At 33.4% G+C, this 18,109-nt stretch overlaps 1 protein-coding gene across 1 annotated transcript; it reads left to right on the top strand.

The window, feature by feature from the left end:
• The first annotated feature begins 13,242 nt into the window (after positions 1 to 13,242).
• On the top strand, positions 13,243 to 14,013 carry LOC131597498 (uncharacterized). The gene has a single exon (XM_058870192.1). It carries the CDS (start codon positions 13,243 to 13,245, stop codon positions 14,011 to 14,013), a length of 771 nt encoding a protein of 256 aa, XP_058726175.1.
• The last annotated feature ends 4,096 nt before the right edge of the window (positions 14,014 to 18,109 follow it).

The following is an 18,109-nucleotide window of genomic DNA, read 5'->3' on the forward strand; positions in this document are numbered from 1 at the left end:
CTATCTTTGAATGAATTTAAGGTGCAGCTAGTGATTGAAACAAAGTCGAAGTGCGATCCCTTGAATATTTCATAAAGCTCTTTTTTTTCTCAAATTCAAGTATGCTTTCACTTTCTCCCAATGTATTTTCATATACTCAATTTTGACCCTCAAAGCTTGTTTCAATTTGCACCGAGAGTTGCTTGCGAGACACCACTGAATTACCAAGCCATAACGGATGAACTAAATCTTTAAAGAACGAATCATCTCTTTGAACATCTGACTATCAAATCGTGAGATAAGTTCAATAAACCAATTTCTCACTAATTATTTAGAGAGATAAACTCTAAGCCATAAATTTCATTTGGTTATTTAATTAATTAACCATGAAAGTCATCTGATTAAATGCCAGAAACCGCTTTCTTTTTCATGACAATTAGACGAATAAATAAACTTCATTCTATTATTCCTTTGACCTCTTTATTGTCACACGGAATAGGGAAATAAACCCTAATCCATGTTCCAGGAGAACTTTTAGTTGAAGCAAACTTGCAAAAGACAATGAGTTCACTATAAGACCTTTGATCCCATTTCTTGAATTAATTCCTGAATGAATGCAAGGTTATGTACATGACCTATGGAAGTATGCAGATGAATGAGAAACATAAGCCAGTTAGAAGTAAAATTAAGTGGGCAAATTTTGGGGTGCAACACTGCGCTTTATTGTTTCTAAAGAAAATGGGAAAAAGAGAAAAATAAAACCCACATAAGTTTTTAAAATCAAAACTAATAAACTTATCAGAGATCTATGGTTCGGGGGTTGGATATGCAAGGGGAAGGTATTAGAACCCCTCACATCTACGGTACTCCGTAGGAACCTTTTTTTTTTAAATATATATTTATTATAGTTATAAAACTATTTTTTTTGTTCTTGTTTAAATTAGAGTGGGAGGATGAGAAAAGAAGATTTTAAAAGTGAGCTTGATAAGACATCGCATATTAGGCCTACATACCCCTCAAGTGCAATAGGGAAGTCAGAGCTTTTGTAGTTCCCCTTAAAAGGAAAATAAAAGAGCCAGGTGGCAAATTCTTTTTGGGTGTTGAGTTTTAATAATACTCAACGAGTTTTTAAAATGTTAAGCTTTAACAATACTTAACAAGTTTTAAAAGATGTCAAACTTTAACAATCTAAGGCAATGGTTGTTTTAAAATAAGTTGGTTGAGCTTTAACAATACAAAACCAAAGGTTGATTTAAAAAGGTTGAACTTTAACAATACAAAACCAATTTTAAAACAAAGGGTGCATAGCTTTAACAATACTAATCACAAAGTAAAAGAGTTTGGAAAAGAGAGTGAGTACCTTGACAATTTTAGTCAATACCAATCTCATTCCTTTGGAGTTTAGGCAACATCTTAAGCAATCATTCATAATGAATATCTCAAGTGGTATGTGTGATATACATGTGTATCATGGATACAATCAAGGGTGAGTTTAACAATATCAATGTGTAAACTCAAATATAAAAGTTTGATGAATCAATGGATGACATACCTCAATATCATTTCATATACGAATGAATATGATGTGATGATGGAGGAATAAATATCTCATGCATGTGGGGTTAGTTCAATAATATATATATATATATATATATATATATATATATATATAAACAAAACCAAAGTACAAAGGTACAAAGATTAAATCAACAAGCATCTGTACAAGTGGATAAACAAGGAGATATCATAGCAACAAGTTACTATCAACATGGTATTGCATTAATATCAAAAGATCAAAGGGATCTTGGATTAGGGTTTTAGTATATGTACACTATCCTAAACCTAATCATTTTAAAGTTTAAAGAAACAAAACCCTAAGTGGATTAACTAAAGGAACATGTTAGTGTCTTCAAGGTTGACTTTAAATCTAACCCTAATTGATTCACAAAAGCATACAAGTTAATGGACAAAATATTATTCAAAAGATTTTGAAGAAAAGCATTTTTAAAAGGTATTAAAATACCATCTTTTGAATTAATTAAAAATTAATTAAAATAAAATATTTTTGGACTTTTGAAAATATATTCACAAAGTATATCCCATTAATAGGGAGTGTACAAAAAATCCCTTAAAAATAAGTTAATTTGGTATTTTAAAATGATTATCGAAGTTGTGAAATAACACAAAATAAATAAGTGGTAAAAATTAAGGAAATGGCTTAGCAAGGTTTGAACCCACGCCCTATTGGTGATAGCTTAAAACCTTAGCCACTGGTCCAAGCGCTATTGAAAATCATAAGGCCCAACCAGGTAATAATATAGCAAAGTTAGTGTTAGAAATCATAAAAGAAATAAAATTGCATAAAATGGTAAAAAGGGGATCGAACCCACACCCTTGGCAAGGTAAAAGACTTAAAGACACGCGCGCGACCACTGGGGTGGTCATACATCCAATGATCAAAACAAAAACAATTCAATATATTTTAAAACAAGTTTCTAAGTTCAAAAAGATGAACTTCATCTTCAACCTCGGTTCACGAAATTCTGGAAAATTCACCTCTCTCAGAACTCAACCATTCTAAAAATTATAAACATGAAACCTGTGTATTTTTCACTCACGATTTCAACCATGTATTAAACATAAATTTATTTAACATATAACTCAAGAATTTCCCAAAAAATCGTATGAACCCTAAAACTTCAAAATGAAATTAAATGATTCATAGCACCAATAAATGAACACTAACAGAGGGCTTTTGATCCCTGCACCATGTTTAACATAATAGAATCAAGCTTTATTGAAAATGATACCTAAATGATAAAGTTCAAGTTTCAAAAAGTTACCTCTGCAAGTGGATGTGTAATTATGCTTTAATGGACTTCCACAAGTGAATGAATGATCAAGGTAGCTTTATTAGACCCTAGTGATGCTATTTGAGTGCTTACTTCACTTGGAACTGGTCTGGATTGCTCTACTCGAATCCACTTGCAAATGGCAAAAGTGAAAATGGATTATGATAATCAAGTCGTTACAGATGCAATGTGAGTGTTGCTACAACTTCTATGAGGTGTATGGAAGGTGTTTGGAAGGTTGTTTGACACAGAAATGACTTAGAACTCAAAATGCACAAGTTGGTACAAGTTGGAAATTTGGAATTTTCAAGTGAGGTAGTGACTTTGGAACTTTATGTGTGTTTGATTTTAGAACCAATAGCCTCTATTTACAGGCACATTTTTTGGTTTGTGGGGGAAAAAATCTGATCATTTAGTAGCTTCAAACTTAAGTTGTACCACTTTGCTTCTTTGTGAAGAAATGAGAAAGTTATGGTTTCAGTGATACTTGTAATGCTTTAAACATAACTTAGGGAGCCTTTTTTTTGAGTTTTATATGGTTTCTTGTTGGGTTTGTGGTACTTTTAGGGCAGATCAAAGAAGCTAGAAGCTCCAAGCAAGAGTTGTTGGTGATTAAAAGGGCTTTACAAGAATGGAAGTCATGGATTTATGCTTGAAATGGAATGATTCAATGGACAATGACCAAAAAACTTGGAAAATGGCTCAAAAGAGTGTCTGCAAGAAAGAGATATGCAGATTTGGTTCAAGGTTTATAGCTTGGTTCATCATCTCTTCGAATTCTCCTAGCTCACAAATGCTATAAATGAGTTCTAGCACTTTATTGAAAGTCCTAAACATCCTATACAACTTTCATGTTTGGTGTTTCTTCAAATTCTGAAGAAATCTTGATGGAGAGTGGTGTCAAAGATGCTTACTTTTTGAGGAAAAATCTGCCCATTTGCAAAATTTTCGAAGTGTTCAAAAAGTAGCCAACTTCAAAGCTTTATAACTTAAAAAGCATTCATATTTTGGAAACATTTTCAAAGTGGAAAAGTTGTAGATCTTTACTTTTTCTTCAAACTGAGCTTTTGAGCAAAAAATGGTCAAGAATTGAAGAAGTTATGGCCTTTCAAAGTTGAGTAAAAAACATGTATTTCTTCATGAAAAAGTCAAAACCCTGATTGTTGACTTTTTAATTTTTGATTGATTTTATTGATTTTCCTTGATCAAATGACTTTAATAATCATATATTTATGATTCTGATCTTCAAAAGTCCATGGTTAACCATATTCCTCAAAAGTCAAAGGTGATCTTGAACAGATGACTTTTTCCAAATGAATTGATTTCTTCTAAGCACCAATGGAATCAAGCTCTTCTAACCAAATGGGTATTGTTAGTGGATCATAATTAGGCATTAGATATCATTGAGTTATTATTTGAGCCATGGAACCATGCTTGACCAAAAGTCAACTCTCTAGAAAATTAGGTCAAAACCCTAGTTGTTTACCAGATGAATTTGAAAGTTGTTGATCTTGAATTGAACTATACTTGGTCTTGGATATTGATAAGGGGAATCAATTGAACATATGAGAATATTTGAACTCCTTTGTGAGCCTCAAAACCCTAATTTTCCTGAGCCTCTTGATCAGTCACCTACCTTAAGCAACAAGAAAACATAGCCTTTTGTATATTTTTGGTTAGTAAATGATGCATGAATGATTATGTATAATGATAATGATGATCACACTATTTTAAAAATGAGGTGGGATCTCAGGTTCAAAAATTTGGGCACAACACATTAGGTTAGGATTCTCTTTAAGTAGTCTTCAGGCAGTCCATGGGTTTCGCAACCTTTGCCCCAATCTTTTCTTAATCCATACGCTAGAGACTACACCAAATATGCGGAGCCCCCTTTTTGTATCTTGGAACAAATCTTTAAGTTTCCTAATTAGTTCAATCAACCAATATCAGAAACTTTAATTCTAACGTGATATGATTCTAAAGTTCTTGATTCAAATCTTCTTGACCTGTGAATATTATTGAGATATATCTTAAAAGAAATATCACAAAATCAAATCAAACCTGTCAAGATGTAAAATAGCTTGTACTGATATTCTGGTTCAGGATGTTATGACATTTGTTAGAACATTTGTCTTCAATGTAAGCACAAATTCTATTGTTCATTATGATCAAGATGTTACGACATCTTGCTCAGCATCTGTCAAGAACCATGTTTTAGCAAAATTGTTGCCAACCCAAAATCATGGAACTAACAGAGGATATGGAAAAATCAATAAGTCAACTCAAAAGGCGGATTAACACATTGATTTTGGATGTTGTAAAAAAGGAGATCTATATTGCACTAATGGGCAAAGAGAAGACCACTTTCACTTGTTCAATCAACACACTTACCTATAAAATAATGCTCTTTGATCCTAGAATAAAAAGTGAAATCACTAATAAAAAAATTTAAGTCAATGGACATCGCCTAAAGCTATTCCATGAGAGCTCCACATTGGAAGAGAAAAATATAGAATAGCTTTATTGGGAAAGGCTACTTATTTAGTCATCTATCCGAGGTGACTCTTTGGGTATGTTATTTCCTCTCTCAATCTCTTACTTTATACTTGTTTCTTTCATTGAGGACAATCTGAGTTTTGAGTGTGAGGGAGGGATGTCATTTACTTTTATTTTTTTATTTTCTTCATTTACTTTTGTTGTTTTGTTTTGTTATTAAAAAAAATGCATGCTTTTTCGATGATTTTTGGGGTTGCAAGTTTGAGTAATTTGTATGTTCTCTTGACAAAAAAATTTTGGTGTGATATGATGTGAGTGACTTTTTTTGCATTATGAGTATGATAAATTAGACTAAATTCTAAATTATACATCACTTGTGGTTGATCAATTTTATTGGTGAAAATTTGAGGCTTATAATGGATGACATACAAAATTCTATTTCTTTTTCTTTCTTGTGTGATTTCACTCATGTTTGTTAGTTACTTTAGAACTTGAATCTTATTGAAACCCTTTGTTTACATGGGCACACTAATATTATAAAGGTATTTTGTTTTATTTTTTATTTTTAGCCACATAGCCAAATAAGCCAACCTTGAAATTATCATATTTTTTTAAGCCCATTTGAGCATATTTATTTTATTTTTTGTTTATAACTCATTACAAGCCTAAAAGTGGGAAAACAATATTATGGTCCTATTTAAGAGGATGAAAGAGTCTTATTTGGAGTGTGTGGGATTGAATTAGTATATTTATGATATTTCAAAAGTTAACAGAAAAAAGAAATAGAAAAAAGAAAAGAAGGGAGAAAATTAATATTACTATTCCTTTTGAAAAAAAGAGAAAAGAGAAGAAAAATGACTACAAAGAAGTTTTTGGAAAGTGAATAAAGATATGATTAGTTCCACTCCTGTAATTCCTTTCAATTCTCGTTTATCCCTTTAGGTTGTAGCCTAGTACCCCTTAGGATTTATCTCACCCTTACCTTGACCACATTACAACCTGAATAAAGTCCTTTAGATCTTTGTGCTCATGTATTTCAAGTGTGGATGTTATAGTCTCTTCAAGCTTATGGTAGTTTTAACTTTCATGATGTGCTTTAAGTGTAAACAGATAACCTAAACATTTTAGAAAGAAAGAATTTTAGCTCACAAGGATCTTACTACTTATGGGGTCCTCTTATTTGCTTTGATTGTTAGAAGAAGTTACTCACTAACGCCATAGTTCTTGAAGCCTACAATAAGAATTTTGTTTACACCTTTGTGATCCTAAGGGTCTTTGAAATTACATGTTTTGTTTTTATTTTATTTTCAATTTTGAATTTAGAGTTTTGCTTGTAGCGCAAAAGTTTAAGAGTGAGAGAATTTGATTAGTGCATTTTAACGCACATTCTTTCACTATTGTACTACGAAAATTCTATAGTTTCTCTTGTTTTTTATTACTTTTAGTGTGTTTCTAAGTTTAGTCTAATTCTGTCTTTATTTTATTTCTGTTACTTATTTGTTGAATAAGTAGTAATTTGACATTGTCTCACTGTGCATATCATAACTTGAGCTTCAAAATTTTGTTTGACGCATTCTAATATCCGTTGAAAATCTAAGAGGAAAATCTATAAGTTTCATGTTAAAGTCAAAATCCAATTTGAAGTGCAGAAGAGTCAAATAATGCCTTTTCATTCCAGACTTAAGAAAATAATTAGTTTTTGGGGCGTTTTTGTGTTTTTCGGGTCGGTTGTGCTGTTAGCCCGATTTATTGAATTATTTAAGTTAAAATAGTGCTATTGCTAGGTATTTAGTTTACCCGAAATTAGAAAATACGTTTACAATTTCTATGGAGAGCTAATTTTCAAAGGTTGATCTACTGATTTTGGATTCCGTCAAACTTCGAGGTTATTATAATTTTCAATTCAATTTCAATTCCTTTCAATATTATTATGTGTTTCTTACATGATTAATTCGATTTTCATAGAATATGATGAGTTAATTCGATAGATGCATGTTCCTAAGTATAATCTCGTTTAACTTAGATTTTTCATTAATCGTGTCATCTTTAACAATTATGCTTACGATAACGCTTTTTAATCGATACTAAAATCGAATAGGAATTAAATCCGCTTTGGGAATTGGAATTTTGATAACCAGTGATAAGTCATAAATTGAATCAATAGATTATCTTGTCAATTTTATTCGAAATCAAATTCTTTTAATCAAAATCTTAATCGAAAGCTTAAACCCCTCATTCGTTTCAATTAGTTGGTTAATTTAACTTAAGAGTCATTGTAGTACGACTCGAGTGTTGCTTCTTTATACTACCCTTTTTACTCATTTTTTATGCGTGTGCAAAGTTCTAGAGAGAACAATATATGAAAGCTATAATTAACCTAGTTTTCAAAAGGATTGATATTAAGGGTTTCCTCAACAACTAGAAACAAACCAGCTTTGGTCCACTACATAGGCGTTGTGTCTTCCCTTCCATAGTCCTTGCCCAACGCGTTTTCCCTCTTTCATGAAGAAAAGAACAAGTCAAAGCGCTCAATGATGTAACCATAACCAAGGAATTTCTTCACGAGCCACTTGACCTGGTAGAATCGCCACACCTATTATTCTTGGTTCCAAAAGAAAAGGAAAGTGTAAATATATAAGACAAAGGGAAAAAAACACCATTAATCAGGCCATTTGAAACACACCATACTTGACCAAAGTTCCATTCCTCACTGCGCAAGGCAACAATAGTGAATCGATGAAGTGCAATGAAACTCTTCCGACCATAAAGTCATAATAATATTGATCTTTTTATAAGCTAAATTCTCCTCCTTTAGTTTCGCAAGGCCAAAATGCAACTTTTTCAGACGTGTCATGAAATATTCATTTCCAAAATAATGAAAGAAATGTGGTTGGCAAGAGTGACCTACAATACATATTGATTCATGAGCAGTTCGAGATAGTAGATAGAGAATGACAAATCAACAATAAAAGTCTTCAAAGAACAAAGATATATGTTTGATGAGGGGAAAAGATGACGTAAAATTAACCAAGTCATGCTTGCTGTCGAGAAATTCCCAAGTAATTTAAAATATGACATAAAATACTGCAACCTTATGTCTTATTTGAAGATGAGAACACAAGTACTATAAAGAATGAAAATAACTCCAAGAATAAGGGTACATCATATAAGGAGTCATCATCATACTCAATAGAAAATGACGCTTGAACGATGTAAACAAAAAATTTAAGACATAATCCATGAAAGTGATGCCATGCATAAGGAACTAGCATAGGTTAAGCTTTCGATAAATTTGATCATTTGAATCCGGAAGGACCATGCCTCATTCTTGAGGTTTGCCTAACGAGTTATGTAACACCCTTCTAAACCCCGCGGCAAATTAAATAAATTTATTCAGAGTACATGAAAATAAGGGTGCCACAATTCAAAATAAATTAAAACATCATTCAGTCATGTCATGCATTCACTGAGACAATCATCATCAAATAAACATTTCATGTCAACACAGCGGAAATTAAATTGTACGGATTAAGTTTAACATCCTTAAAACTAATCCTTCAAAACATCAAAACACAGCCAGAGTTATAAACCATAAACTCTAAAACATCGCGTCCCTAGTGTTACAAATATTAGAGCATGACACCTGACGTTAACTAAATAACTGACTCATGAGCTAATCCTCACTGATTCGAACAGCCGCTATCCTCAATCTAAAAATGACAACATGTAAGGGTGAGTCTCATCATAATTAACAAATGTTATAAGGTTATAAAGCAATAACACGTCATAGCCCCATCATTCACCCAATTGTTTCATAACAGACATTCAGACAAGTTTCATCATCACAAATAATCAACCAGCACATCATCAATATTTATAACACTGGAATACATCCAATCATGTTATAAAAGTATGCATATGTATGAACTGACACTATGCATGTGGTACCAACATCATCAAATGGGAATAACCCATGACCGATCCAACATCATCAAGATACGGCCCTACCAGCACAGATTCCACACAATGGGAATCATGCCCTTTACTGATCCAACATATTATCATGGATACAGCATCATCAATGAATATGAATGAATGCAAACATACATGAACATACTTATACCATTGTCAAGTCTATGAGTAACATCATCAAATACTCATTTCATCATAATCATCATCATCATCAAGCATGTTTATATATATATATATGCATCATTCAATCATAATCACATCATTAATCTTCAAATAGATTATTTCACAAGGTTCGTTTAGCTCGAAACGGCACACGAAACGGACCAACGGTTCAAAAGTTATGAACTATACAAAATACATCATTTTTCAAAAACCTTCAGTGTAACGGGTTACAGAAAAAGCGTAACGGGTTACGAAGAACAAACTTTCAAAGCAGTTTCAGCCGTAACCGGTTACAAGGAAACCGTAACCGGTTACGTTTGACGTAACTCTATTCGCTATTATTTTTGCTTGACCGTAACCGGTTACGAACAACACCGTAACCAGCCCAAAAACCTCATTTTTTCCAAACAGTAACCGGTTACAAACCCGACCGTAACCGGTTACATTACCTGTAACAGCAAAAAAAGCACTTTTGATAGCAACTTATTTCCATCCAACACAACCCAAATCGAATCATTTCGACCATACACGAAAAACACATCATAATACACCAATTACACATCAAATGAAGCCATGACAACACAAACCTCATAGATTCAAACCACAAGATCAATTATCATACAATTTGACTCAATCCCTAAGGGTGCGTTTGATTTGCTAAAAAATGAGGTACTGGACAGGACAACTTTTTTTGTACCCTGTTTGATGCAGAAACTAATCATGGTACTGGACAAAAAATTTGGCAAGGTACTGGACAAAACCATAATTTCTTGTCCCCCACTAAACCATGGGACAACTTTTTGTATCAAGCACTAATTATCAAAAAAAAATCAAAAATTTTTTTTTTCTCTCTTTCTTATTATTTAATATTTTAATTCATAAATATAATATTAATATTTTATATATATCAAAAAAATGTTGTCCAATCCAGTAACCATCAAACACAGTACAATACAAAAAGTTATCCTGTACTGCTCTGTCCAGTATTTCATAATTTGCTAATCAAACGCACCCTAAATCTATCAAATGACTCAATCGACCCGAATTCTACATCTATTCAGCACTATCAACCCATAACCCGATAATAGATGCTAATCAGATAAGTCTCCCCTTACCTTAGCCAAATTCTTGAATTGGTCTTCTCCTCTTTGATTCTCCTTCGCGTTCTTCAGCTCTCCCTCTTTCAGCTTCTCTTTTTCACGTTCTCACTTCCTTTCTCTTATTTCCCTTATTTTATTAAAAACATAAAATTAGAAATGGGCTCCTTCACAATTACACCCCCACATTACTAATTCCACCATATGGCCCAACAACTTAACATTTTATATTTTTCCACATAATTCGATAAAATGCTAATTTCCAATAATTAATTTAAAACTTAATTAAATTAATTAACTAAGAATTTCCGGGATGTTACAAGTTATGAGAGTCAAAATGACGCAACTGTCAGGACCCGAATAAATAAAGTGAAAACATATATACATTTTGTTTATTCTAGCTCTCAAGTGGATCATATCTTTCAGGATGATGAATCCACCAAAAGCAAACCACAGAAAATCACCCATGATTACCTGTCCAAGAAAAAAGACTATCAAAATAGTTTTTCCGTAGAGAACCATGTGTGTTTGGAAGTTTCTTACAAGACCTCTAACATATAATAACATTTGAAGCTTTCACGTACAAGTCACGAAATTCAACCCACCTACTCCAATAAATTCAAAAAATATAATCTTATATTTATACCCTCATAAATCACAAACATTAGCAAACTTTATCTACAAAACCATGAGAATCTAATTCTTTGAAGGAGTCACATTCGTTTATGAAAATAAGAAGAAAAGGAAAATAAGCATTGCATGGAAAGATATCATGATCATATTTAAAAAGAACACAAGAAACTCACCAAGAAAAATAATTGCCACATGTAATTAAGAACTGGAAATGATGCGACTTAGAATAGATGTTGACTCCCAAGAAAGTTAAGAAAATGAAAAGATAAAAGCAAACAAAGGCAACGGTATTTATAGAAAATATTCAAATGCCAATAAGTGATTACTAATTAACACATGGACTAAGGAAACATAAGTTGCTACATTTTCCACGATGTAATAGTTAGGCATAGTCTCTAAGGAAGAGGGCGCCCAAAACCTACAAGCAATAGGAAATGATTAAAATACGTCATGGTAAACGACAAAATGAGACAAGAATCCCAAATAAAAGTAAAGCTTGAACGACACCAAAAATATAACTCGTAGGTGCAATTGGTGTCCAAAATCAGAATAAGACACAGTAAAATAAAGCTAGACCCATTCCACACCTCATAGCGATAAAAAGTGGGGCGATCAAGGATCAGTCAAAACTAGAAAACTCTAAGCCTGAAAAAGTTGGAAGGATAATATAAATCACATGTTAACCCCCGACTACTCAAGAGTAGGCTTGGGGGAAATTGCTCCTACCTAGTCTTAGCCTCAAATATCGGCCCAAGTGGAAGAAGTCAAATACAAAATGAAGTCTAATAAGGCAGAGATATTTATGACGGTATTCCCCAATGACGTCATGTCAATGGCATCAGAAGGGAAAATATCAGTCTTATATGAATTAATCAAAAGAATTTTTTATGACCGAAGGAGTAAGCATGAACATGCCATAATTAATAGTCAATTCTCTCTTGAAAACTTGTAAAATTATATTTCATGTGTTCCATTTTAAGTATCGTTTTATGAAGAACTTTTGTTTTTTTAAGTGTTGTGTTCAAAATTCAAAGTAATATTAATTACACTTTTTTCAAAATTATTTTTTCCAAAAAAAAATTAATTAAATTAATAAATAATTAAAGATATTGTAGATAAAATGATAACTATTGTTTAAAAAGTAATCAAATTGATTAAAAATTTTGCTACGTATAAAATGTTAAATAATAATACTTAAAAAGAAACGAATAGAGTATAAATAATTAATAAATTTAATGTTTCAATCAACTATTAATTCTCGTGATTTGCTTTAAAACATTCTATATTTAGAAATGGATGTAGTAGTATTTTAATTTTACTATTGTTCCTGTTGACATTATGAAAGACTAGGTTTTGTTGACATTTATTTAAAAATTATATTTCTCTGAAGGTCTTAGTTGTGAAGGTTTAAATCTTGAGAGTATATTTATATCTCATATTTAAACCTATTAAATGCAAATTATTTATAAAAATATTTATCAATTATATTAATTTTTTCTCATCAAAGTAGCTTTAGCTTGTAACAAAATTTTCCGTGGGAATGTTGTTAGATTGGGTCAAGTCTGATTATAGGTTAAGATCGAGATAAAATTTATTATTGTAACGTTGCCATAAATTAAATTACGTTTCAATAATTTACACTTATTTAAATTAACTATCACGCATCAATTGAATTATTTTACCACATAACAAATATATTATCTATCAAATATTTTATTTTATAATATCTCTAATCTTTTCAAAAATCTAGCACAAACTACCAACATGTTAGGCCAATATAAAATTTTCTATATCATATCATAAACTCCTATGAAAGTACATGATCCCAATCCAAGTCGCCATAATCACTAATTACCTTATATGTGTGGGTGGTGAAATTTCATTATGTTTACTCCTTTGGTGGTTTTGGCGGCCGTCAATGTCTGACTGCATCCCTATCGGAGCTTCCTCTTTGAATTGTTTGGTTCAATCTTGATGGGAGTGTTTGTAGTAGGCTGCATCGTTTCTTGATTTCTGATTCTCTTATTGATATGTGGAAAGTAAAAGGCATTATGGTAGGTGAGAGATCGTTGTCGGATCATTGTCTGATTTGGTTGGCGGGTAATTTTCTGGATTGGGGGCCAAAGCCTTTTAAGATGTTCAAGTGTTGGTTCAATCATGAGGAGTTTCTTCCTTTTGTGGAGAAAGAGTGGAAAGCCATGGACATTCGTGGCAAACATGAGTTCATTCTTAAGGAGAAGCTTCGCATTCTTAAAGCTAAGTTGAAAACTTGGAATAGGGAGGTGTTTGGAGTGCTCGATTTAAAGGTTGATAAAGCGGTAAGTACTCTTAATGATCTTGATTTGTTTGTGGCTAATGCGGGGAGGGGCGATTTTTGGTGTGATTCTTTGTCGTCTAATAGAGTGGAGGCTTCTAAGGAAGTGTGGGAAGTGATGTTAAGAAGGGAGAGCATCTTATGTCAAAAGTCTAGATGTAGGTGGATTCAAGAAGGGGATGCTAATTATAAATTCTTTCATTCTCTTATGCGTGGAAGATTTAGGAGGAATAATATTGTGATTCTTAATTCGAATGGTGGCCTTTTAGAGGATGTCGAAGCGATCAAAGATGAGGTGTTTGACCATTTTACACATCGGTTTTCGGAGCCGTGTATGGGTAGACCGGTGTTGGATGGAGTTGGTTTTAACGGTTTGTCGGTGGAGGAAAGTAAGATTCTTGAGGAGCCGTTTTCCATGGAGGAAATAAAGAATATTGTTTGGCTTAGTGATTGTGAGAAAAGTCCGGGTCCGGATGGTTTTCCGTTGGGGTTCTTTAAGAAGTCTTAGAGATTTGTCAATAAGGAGTTGTTTTGCTTTGTTCAGGAGTTTTATAAGCGATGTTCTCTTCCTAGAGCGGTTACGGCTTCGTTTATGGCGCTTATTCCTAAAGTGGATTGTCCTCAAAGAATAGATGAGTTTAGACCGATTTGTTTGGTCGGTTGTTTGTATCGGTTAATATCAAAGTAGTTGGCGGCTAGAATGAAGGTAGTGATGGGGAAGTTGATCTCTAAGTCTCAATCGGCGTTTATCGAAGGAAGGCAATTGTTTGATGGGGTTTTAGTTCTCAATGAGGTGTTGGATTTTGCTAAGAGGAGTAAGAAGAAGTGTTTTGTGTTGAAGGTGGATTTTGAGAAAGCATATGATTGTGTGTCATGGGGGTTTCTTAGATATGTCTTGAAGCGCATGGGGTTTGGTGCTAGGTGGTTATCTTGGATGGAAGGTACGGTTTTTTCTAGTTCTATTTCTATTTTGGTTAATGGTTCGCCTACAAGGGAGTTTGAGTCTTCTCGAGGTTTACGTCAAGGGGATCCTCTTTCTCTGTTCCTTTTTCTGTTGGTGGCAGAAGGTTTAGCAGGTATGATGCGTAATGTGATTGCCAAAGGTAGTTTCAAAGGTTTTCAGGTCTCTTCTAATATATCTTTTGAGATGCTCCAATTTGCGGATGATACGGTTCTCATTTGTGATGGCTCTAAGGAGAATTTATGGTGTGTTAAGGCTTTGTTACGAGGGTTTGAGTTGGTATCGGGGTTGTGCATTAATCTGAATAAAAGTAAGCCTTTTGGTGTGCACTTGGAGGAGCAGGTTCTTGTAGGGGCTTCTTTGTTCTTGGGGTGTCAAGTGGGGAAGGCTCCTTTTGTATTCTTGGGCATTCCGGTTGGCGGTAACCACCGATGGAAGGAATTATGGTCTTGTTTAATTTCTAAGCTTAAAAAGAGGTTGAATGGCTGGAATGCTCCGAAGAATGTTTTGGATGAAATTGTCAAAATTCAAAGGGACTTTTTATGGGGAAGAAGCGAGGGTCATCGGAAGGTTTGTTGGGTTAGCTGGGATAAGATTTGTCGCCCGCGTAAAAAGGGGGGGTTAGGTGTGAAGAATATTGAGATTTTCAATCTTGCTTTGATGAGTAAATGGGGGTGGAGACTTTTGTCGGATAGGGAGGCGGTTTGGTGCAAATTTTTGGAGTTTAGGTATGGTGTGGGGATGGAGGCTCTTTGTGGGGTGATTCTGGATAGAGTTTTATTGAAATCTTCGTTGTGGTGGAGGGATGTTCGTAACGTTTGCGGGTTTGAAATCAATGATGTTCCATGGTTTTCTAATTTCATTTCAAGGAGACTTGGGGATGGTGAAGGTACTCGGTTTTGGGAGCATGCTTGGTTGGGGCCTACGCCTTTTAAGGTGCTTTTTCCTCATCTCTTTAATTTTTTTTCTATGCCTAATTTTAGTTCTCCTTCTTCTTCTTCTTCTTCTTCTTGTGTTGTTAATATGGGTGGTTGGGTGGCTAATGTTTGGAAGTGGGACTTGGGTTTTTCGGAGGATGTTTTAGAGGGGGATGTTGCTTGTGATCGGAGTAATTTGTTGAACCTTTTGGAAGGGGTGGCACCTAATCCGGGGGTGAAAGATAAGTGGATTTGGTGGAGGCATGGTGAGGGGTTTTCGGTTAAGAATTGTTTTCGGTGGATTTGAACGATGGGTGTAAATTAGAGTTAAAAAGATTATGGGAAGCTAATGTTTCTAGTAAAGTTCAAGTCTTCGGGTGGAGGTTATTGTTTAATTCTTTACCTACTCGACGGGCTCTTTGTTTTCGAGGTATGGAAAGAATTGTTAGTGATATTTTATGTCCTTTGTGTGGTTTGGAGGATGAATCGGAGGGTCATCTTTTTCTTGTGTGTGCCCATACGAGAAAGGTGTGGAAGGAGGTGTTTAATTGGTTGGGCTCCGATTTGGAGGTGGATGTGGGGGCGATGGATGATACCTTAGAGAATGAGATGGGGTTTGGGGTGGTGGATTATATTTGTGAGAAGTTAAGGGGGTGGTCAAACCGCTATTTTTTGTTTTTCTTTGGCTTTTGGTTTGTTGGTGCATTTGGTTGGGAAGGAATAAAGTAGTTTTTAAGGAATGTTGTTGGAATCCTACCGAAATCTTGATTGTAATTAAGAATTTGGGTTGGGATTGGTTTTCTATTCTTGCTAAAGGTAGGGGAAATAGCACGAAGGAGAATTGGCTTTGTAATCCTTGCACTTATGTTGGTGCGTAGGATAGTTTTTTTTCCTCTTTTGCCGTTGAGTGTGTTCTTGTTCGTTTCCTTTTGTATTCGGTTGCACCCCTTGTGCGTTTAATACAAGTGCTTATCGGGAAAAAAATTGTTTCTTGGTTCTCTCCATTGACACATGTTGGCTTTATTCAAGCTTTGATTGGTTTACCTGTTTTTACTTCTAACCTTAATCACTCTTTTGGAATAGTTTTCTTTGGCTATTCTTTTCTTTCCAACCATGATTATAATGGACTGGAATAATACTTGTAATCTCTTTTTATGTATTACTTATCTTTCAATTTTTTTTTAATTTTTATAAATGTAAATAATATTATACCAAAATTTATTTTTATTTATGTATGCAACCAATACTCTCATTTGAGCATTCAAATGTATTTTTAGTTTATAAGATTAAGAGAGAAGGTTTATTTTACTCCCTTGCAAAAATTGTAGAGGTCAAATTAGTTCTTAAATTTCTTACAAAATTTAACTGAGTCATGTTAGTCCCTCTACTAATATTTTTTTTAAATCGATTTTTTTTCTTATTTTTGAACCGTGATTGTACTGCCAATGAAGATTCATTTTAGTCCCTCACAAGAAAAAGAGTCCAAATTAGTCCTTAAGAAAATAAAGTCCTTATTTAATCCCTTACAAAATTTAACTGAGTCATGTTAGTCTCTCTTTTAATATTTTTTTCAAATGATTTTTTTCTATTTATAAACCGTGACTGGACTTGACAAGATAGTCCTGCTTTTAGAAATTGAGTACGGGTCAGAGGTTAAGTTTCTTTGCACGTGCTCTTCAGAGTCTGAGTTTCCACAAGAAGCTGGGTTACCTAGTTGTGAGACATCAAAATCTTATCATTCAGAATTTCAGTCATCCGATTATGATATTTCATAATCTAAGTCTCAAGCTTCCCTTCATATATTCCAATCAGAGTCCGAGTCCAATAAATTTTTTGACTAATGATCTGGCACACTTGAACATATGTTAGTATACCTAATTGTTCATTAAATACTCTGTTATTATCAAAACCTAAGGAATATGGTATAAACCAATTTTCTTCCAATATATCATGTGTATTATTTTCGTCACAAGTATTATTTACAAAAGTAAGAAATTAGCCTAAATCACCTCAGTAGTATAACTAAACCTTCCTAAAAGATCATTAACAACTGAAACAATAACAGCACCTAATACACCAGAATACATAATAAGAAAAACTGTAGTCATTCACCCATAATCCTAATAATAAATCCAACAAAAAAGAACATTGTGATATCGCGATGATCTATCTATGATCCTGTTTACGGTGATTTCTGGTAAACAACCGCTAGTCCTCCAAACTATAAATATACTTTGGTTACTCGCATGATCGACTAGATTGATCCTAGGACATAGTCAAAGAGTTGTCTTTCAAGATAATTTGGTTCATATTCTTTGGTCTTTTGTTTCACTTCGAAAACTTGGTTATCGTATGAACGTATAAATAACTTGTGAAATAAACTAACAAAGTACACAACTGAAAATAAACTTGTTATAAACGTGAATAGAACTTTGACGAAGATGTAAAAGAATATAAGTTTCAGAAATGTAAAGTGCAAGAATGTAATGACTTAAGGGAAGAAGTAAAGATACTTTGATCTAAAGAGATACTAGGCGAAAAATTAAAGGAAATTAAAAGACATTTGGATTCTGTAAATTGAAATACAAACATATTTAAAGTGTGGTGTCATACGTACATTTCTCAGCAAACTCTTTCTCTTAACACTTGATACTTGAGTAATTTGTGAGTGATTTGTACAAAATGAACACCCTGGATCCTGATACTAAGAACCTTATTTATACTAA

Source organism: Vicia villosa, linkage group LG4 (genome assembly GCF_029867415.1).
Source record: "Vicia villosa cultivar HV-30 ecotype Madison, WI linkage group LG4, Vvil1.0, whole genome shotgun sequence".
In the NCBI taxonomy this organism is placed as follows: Eukaryota; Viridiplantae; Streptophyta; class Magnoliopsida; order Fabales; family Fabaceae; genus Vicia; species Vicia villosa.

Coding starts and splice junctions, on each gene's coding strand:
- LOC131597498 (XM_058870192.1), top strand. CDS start 13,243: ATGGTAGGTGAGAGATCGTTGTCGGATCATTGTCTGATTTGGTTGGCG.